Source organism: Giraffa tippelskirchi, chromosome 5, assembly GCF_054371585.1.
Source record: "Giraffa tippelskirchi isolate mGirTip1 chromosome 5, T2T-mGirTip1v1.2.pri, whole genome shotgun sequence".
Taxonomy (NCBI): domain Eukaryota; kingdom Metazoa; phylum Chordata; class Mammalia; order Artiodactyla; family Giraffidae; genus Giraffa; species Giraffa tippelskirchi.
Window position 1 is genome coordinate 113,247,255 of NC_137279.1, and position 6,194 is coordinate 113,253,448.

The window sequence follows — 6,194 nt, forward strand, 5'->3', positions numbered from 1 at the left end:
AAACTTCAAGGCTCCTTCCTTCCTGTGGCATTTATTGCAATAACATCTCACTCTTGCAAACCTCACCACCTCAACTTTACAGCTGAAGCCTGAGAAGTAAACAAAAAGCCTATAAATGGCCAAAATAGTGGTCATAAACTCTGGTGACTGAACGTTCAGGCTCTTTGTTAATGTGAGAACTCTCTAACCATCTTTTGAAAGTGAAAGTGAAGTCGCTCAGTAGTGTCCGACTCTTTCTTTTGAGGACTTTTAATTTCAAAATTTTATAATATTTCTAAGAAGCTCTATTAACGGATGGCCCAGTCTATTCACAGGCAACCCTTGGAAGCAACAAAGAAAATCCCTAACAAGTAGGCTTAAACTTTTTACAACACAGATTTTAATTTAGAGGAAGCTAGTCACAAATATTACCCTCAAAAGCTCTTAAGGCACACGGTATAAAACTCGATATTCATAATTATCCTCCTAACCATGTACTGTGACGATCACGATCCTCTTAGATAAGCGAGGGGTCAAATATAAGCTCAGAGAGGTCAAATGTATTCAATATTCTTGTCAACAGGGGAGCTACGGTTGAATCTGAACCCAAATCTCCCTGTCTGAAAAACCAGTTGTTTTCTTCACACCTTGAATGGCTCAGGATCCCAATGTTTTTGCCCAAAATGCCCGTGGAGATGCACTTCTTAGAGAACCTCAATATACTTAAAATATAAATGTTTAGTTGCTTCCGTAAATTTGGAAAAATGACAACTGAGGGATCGGGCTCCCACGGCACTTCCGAGCGGAGTGAGCCTAAGAAAACGAATTTCCCCAAGCAGAGCGTTAATTTCACCGCTTTAAAGCACAGCTCTGAGCCGCTGGAGAAGGAGGGGGCGGAGAAGAGAGGGCGGCAGGGCGTGAAGCCCTCGCTCATTGGGCCGTTCCCTCGCGCGCCGCCGCGAGGTCCAGGCTGCTGGAGGGAATCCAAGCAAAATTTCCCGGGCACGAGCGCGCGCTCGCGGCCTCCCCGCCTTAGCCCTCCGGATGGAGTCTTTCACAGAACGGCTTTCACTCTGCCCCACCTGCAGACTTCCGGCCGACTGCCCCTCCGCCGCCCCGCCTCAGGAGGGCGTGGGGATGCGGGCCTCCACCAATCCTTGAGCGCGTGTGGGGGAGTGGGTGGGACCTGAGAGATTCGAAAGGAGCCCCGCCCCCTCGGAGCTGATTCCCGGGACTAGGTTGTGGAAGGAAAGCACCTTCGACGGGAGGTGAGGCGGCTCGGAAACTGAAAACTGAGGGTGGCCTGTAGAAGTGGTGTGGATGCGGTGCTGCGGAGAGTAGAAAGGTGGCTTGGGGAGAGGAAGAACCCGGAGGATGGCGGCGGGGAGGAAGATGGGACGCGAACACCGCTCCAGGAAGAGGAGGTTGGGTCGCAGTGGGGCGGGGGCCAATGTGTGGAGGGAGATGGGAGTGCGGGGCAATCTGCCCATACATGCCCGGGTGGTAGCAGAGGTAGTTTACAGGGGCAAGTCCTACTGCGGGAACGCTTGCTTTACCTTCACGATTATTCCCAACCCTTGGCTTGCACCCGGAGTCTAGCTGGGAGGCCTTGGGCAGGATGGAGACGTGAGGAAAGGTGTTTTCTCTCCAGCTCAGGTGTGTAAGCTGACTCTTTCCTGCCGTCTGGGACATGGAAGATTTAGAAGAAGGTAAGGAAACGCTGGAGGGAAGAATGGGACCCTGTGATTGAGAGCCATATTGGGGACCCAAAGCTGGCATTCCTTCTTTCCTCCCCTACAGACGTAAAGTTTATAGCGGATGAGACCTTGGACTTTGGAGGGCTGTCACCATCGGACAGGTAGTAGACTCTTTATCCTGTTTACTTTTTTCTCACAATGGTTGTTTCTACTTACTGCTGAATTATTGGCCTCAGGTCTGGATTGGTAATTTAGCAAGGTTGGGTGCACTGGGGCTTCTGGATGGCTGGGTGACTAGGGCCCTGGGACACTGCTGGGGATGGGGGCAGTGATAAGCTGGAATGAGATTTCAGGGTGTTAAGAAGAAGGGTAAGTGGATTTGTGGCATCTTCACCCCGGCATAATTTCCAATGTCACGGAAGGCCTCATAGAACCAGGTGTTTCATCACTTAGATCTCACAGCCAGTATGGGCTTCAGGGTTTGCAGTTGTGTTCTTGGCTCTGCTGTGGGGGTTTTGCCCAGTCCCCCTTACAGTCTTCTCCTGTGGGCATGATGCCTGGTTTGTTTTCTGTCTCAGTCGAGAGGAAGAAGATGTAGCAGTATTGGTGACTCCGGAGAAACCCCTCCGACGAGGCCTCTCCCATCGAAGTGACCCAAATGCAGTGGCCCCCACCCCCCAGGGTCTGAGGCTCAGCTTAGGCCCCCTCAGTCCAGAGAAGCTGGAAGAAATCCTCCATGAAGCCAACCGGCTGGCAGCTCAGCTGGAGCAGTGTGCCCTGCAGGAGCGGGAGAACACAGGCGAGGGCTCAGGGCCTCGAAGGGTGAAGCCCAGCCCTCGACGGGAGACCTTTGTGCTCAAGGACAGTCCTGTCCGAGACCTGCTGCCCACCGTGAGCTCTTTGGCTCGGAGCACCCCCTCTCCAAGCAGCCTGACACCCCGACTCCGGAGCAGTGATAGGAAGGGGTCCGTCAGGGCTCTTCGAGCAACATCTGGAAAGAAGCCCTCCAGCATGAAGAGGGTGAGTTGAGAGGGCTTGGCTTAGATGTGTGCCCCCGACACTGTGCATGACCCAGTACAGGCATTTTCCTTGTTGGTAAGATGGAGATAGTCAAATTCTACCTTGTAGAATTGTTGGAATTAAACAAGGTGCCATAAGCAAGGCATGTACCACAGCATCTGTGTATAAGCTCTGTAATGTCTTTAATAAGCTGTCAATAAATGGCATTGGTGGTGACACTGCTGTTGTTGGCAGCTAACTTCTGCTGTTCTTCCTGGGATCTAGGAAATTCTCCACCTCTGTCCCTGAGTCAGCTAGCAGAACAGATTCTTTTTCCACTCTAGTCCTTTTTCTCCCTCTGTGTGTTTCAGGAGTCGCCCACATGCAATCTGTTCCCTGCCTCCAAAAGCCCAGCTTCTTCCCCTCTTGCCCGATCAACTCCTCCGGCCCGGGGAAAAGCCGGGCCCAGTGGGAGAGCGACAGCAAGTGAGAAGACTTGGGCAGTGTGCTGTGGGTGGGTGGGGTGTAGGGAGTGGGGAGGATGTGGCACGAACCCTGAAATTCCTCCACTCCTCTCACCAGGTCCACCTACCCCTGTCAGACCAGTCTTGGCCCCACAGCCTTCTACTGGCAACTCTCAGCGCCTATCTAGGCCCCAGGGAGCAGCTGCTAAACCTTCCAGTCGACTGCCTGTTCCCTCGGCCGGTCCCAGGCCTGGCAGCAGGATGCCGCTCACCAGCCGGAGTGTCCCATCCAGCAAAGGTGCCCCTCCTTCAGATTCCCTGTCAGCTCGGAAAGGACTTCCAAGACCAAGTGCAGTAGGGCACAGAGGTGAGGAAGAACAGACAAAGAGTAAGAAATCAGGAGGAATAATATTTGCCCTTGCCCAGCATGCACGCACTCTCCCAGTTGGTCACAGTGACTCTTCCACCCTCATTACAGCTCTGTCTGGAGATGGGGAGACTGAGTTAAGGAGAGGATGTGGGCCTGAGCAAAGTGTTCAAGCCTTGGTTTTTGAATACCTCATGTTTTTTACCTTGGGGAAGAAAGGCACTATCCCAGACTCACTCTGCCTTGACTACACTATTTCTTTTTGAGAAGGTCTCTTGAACTCTCTGCTAACTCATGTCTTTTGTTGACTCCCATCAAGCTTCTGTTTCTCAACGACCAAATCTTCCCATCTCTGGTGCTGGTTGCAGCAATTTGCAGCCTCCCAGGAAAGTTGCTGTCCCAGGACCTACCAGGTAAGACACTGAGATGCTCTTTCTTCCTTATCATCTAGGCTTCTGAGCTGTTTTGCCCATCAGCCCCAAATCGCATGTGGCAAGATGGGCATGAGGAGGGGAACCTGGAGGGGCACGGGGTCCCATTGCTTCCTACCCTGAGGGACTTGAATTCAGCTGGTGACAGATGGGCTTGTGAAAGAAGGGCAATTTAAAGCAGTTCCTCCTTTGTCTCCTTAGGTAAAGGGATCAGGACAGCAAGCAAGAATTCAGTAGCAAACCACTACAGCCACTGCCTGGACTCACCTCTGTTTGGTTTTCCAAGCCTTCTCCTTGGAGGCAGGCCTGATTCTCACAGAACCTGGCCCAGGGATAGAAGAAAGAGCTGCCACCCCAGCTGGTGCTTCAGGACTAGAGACTGTGGGAGATGGGGTGGATTAGGGTTGAGCTGGAGGGGAATCAAACTCCCTGAATTGAAACTAGATAGGAAAAAGAGGTTGCCTCCCAGTGGTGAAGTTCACACAGAGAAAATAAGAAATGCTGGAGAATGTTTGTCCTCATTCACCCCCACTCTTGTATCCTAGTCCAAAGTTTGATTTTCTTCCCGGGCTTTGGTTCACTGGACATTTACATGTGAATGGCCTCTGTGGCCAACCTCCCTACTCTCTGAGGAGCAGTCCTCCAGAATCACATCCTCTCCTGGACTCAGGCCTGTTTGGAGAGGCAGAGGCAGGCATCTGGTCTCCAGAACTTGTTTCCTGTGGATTCTGACTCCTAATGGGCCAGTTTATAATAAGCTTACTCCGTTGGTCTGCATTTTTTTCTAAAATAAAATGCATGTATTTTTATATTCTGTGTACATGTGGAAGTAAATACTCCTCCAGTTTCTAACAGATTTGGAGTAAATTCCTACGTAATTTCAATGAGGAAGCCGGGGGGGTCTGAATAGGCCCAAGGGCCTTGAGATTCCAGCTCATCAGGCAATGAGTAGCCCCCTTGCTGGCATTCAGTGGGAATAGGCTGCCTCTTCCCAGGCATTTCTTGGCTTCTTATGTTATTAGTGGGTCCAGATCAACTTAAGTATAGTTTAATTCACAGTATGTGAGGCTATCAAACCAGGGTCTTGGTAAATTATGTATATCCTAAATGTGGGTGTCTTTTCCTGGTAAGAGAATAGAGCTGCCTGAGAGTCAAGCATCTTGTCTGCTGTACTTCAAGGATGAGGGATCCCTTGGGTGGGTACTCTGGTGTTCAGGTTTGCTGGTTGTCTCAGGCAGAAAATACCTGATCACCTCATCATGTTGTGCCTTACATCTTTAGAATTGTGGGTGTTCTCCTTTTCTTTCCCCTACTAGAGGGCTGGCACCAGGTTTTATAAACTTGTGCTGTGCCTCGTGTTGTGAGTTGTACGTGGTGGAGGATTTCATTCATTTATTGAAAAAATAATTGAGTGCAAGATGGGGATGTTTGTTAAATGAATGACAAAAAGTTTAACAGATTTAACTACAGGTCTCCCTTTTCTCACAAGCTGTTGATTCTTGCAACCAGAACCAGCTCAATTCCTTGTGAGTTTTGACAGGACTTTCCTCCTTGGAGGCCAGGCCCTGACTTAAGGAAGCCTGCAGGCAGCTGGATAGAGGGAGTGAGTTCTAGCTGGTGCCCTGCCCACCAGGTTTAAACATCCATAGGCCCCCTTCTGAGTCACTAACAGGCCCTTCCCCTTGTTCCCAGGGCCAGCCACCACCCCCCACCATGGCTTCTTCCTTCTTATGGCTGATTGTCAGGTTCATTCACCTGTAGCACCATGATAGCTGCCTATACGTCACTTTTCCTGAGCCTCTTGTAGCAACTCCTGCAGCCTCTGGGCTTTTGAGCATTGAGTTCAGGGAGGGGGTGTGGAGACAGACACTGAGTATTCAGCTCTGGAGAAATTTGGCCGAGGCAAGAAAACGTCAGGTGTGCATCCCAACTGCGTCCTGCACTGGTGTCTGACAGAAGCAAGTCCAGGCACACACTTAGGTGTGGCCAGCAGATGGTATGTTTGTATGGCCTGGGTGTGGGCCAGGTCCTGTGGATCCTGAGGCAAAATAAGCAGCAGACCCGTGTGTTGTTGCCACCTGGTGGCCAAAGAGGACAAGACACGTTCCTTTTCCCTTTAGGTCAGTCTGGGGTTTGGTTAAAGGTTAACGGCTCTTCCAATCCCACTGCAAATCTGCTTAAGCAACATTGCAGTGTTAAGGAGGCAGTGTCAGCTGGGGAGGAGCCCCCCCCCCATGCCCCCCAGCAGCTGCTCTTC

General features: G+C 51.1%; 1 protein-coding gene across 9 annotated transcripts; it reads left to right on the plus strand.

The window, feature by feature from the left end:
- Window positions 1–1,202: 1,202 nt before the first annotated feature.
- Window positions 1,203–4,746, plus strand: PSRC1 (proline and serine rich coiled-coil 1). Of its 9 annotated transcripts, none has more exons than XM_081487128.1 (8): window positions 1,203–1,403; window positions 1,631–1,688; window positions 1,780–1,837; window positions 2,255–2,696; window positions 3,047–3,161; window positions 3,258–3,527; window positions 3,826–3,919; window positions 4,139–4,746. In XM_081487128.1, the coding sequence occupies exons 2-8, from the start codon at window positions 1,670–1,672 to the stop codon at window positions 4,140–4,142; spliced, it is 1,002 nt and encodes a 333-aa protein (XP_081343254.1). In that variant the 5' UTR covers window positions 1,203–1,403; window positions 1,631–1,669; the 3' UTR covers window positions 4,143–4,746. The 9 variants fall into 9 exon arrangements, with proteins under 9 accessions (XP_081343254.1, XP_081343256.1, XP_081343257.1 ...); XM_081487130.1 differs by having other exon boundaries at window positions 3,258–3,506; XM_081487131.1 differs by having other exon boundaries at window positions 1,636–1,688; window positions 3,258–3,506.
- Window positions 4,747–6,194: the final 1,448 nt, after the last annotated feature.

What these genes read in the sequence shown, in the direction of transcription:
- PSRC1 (XM_081487128.1), top strand. An exon ending in GGGCTGTCACCATCGGACAG is followed by an intron (nt 1,838 to 2,254) that starts GTAGTAGACTCT and finishes TTTCTGTCTCAG; the next exon opens with TCGAGAGGAAGAAGATGTAG. An exon ending in CAGTGGGAGAGCGACAGCAA is followed by an intron (nt 3,162 to 3,257) that starts GTGAGAAGACTT and finishes TCCTCTCACCAG; the next exon opens with GTCCACCTACCCCTGTCAGA.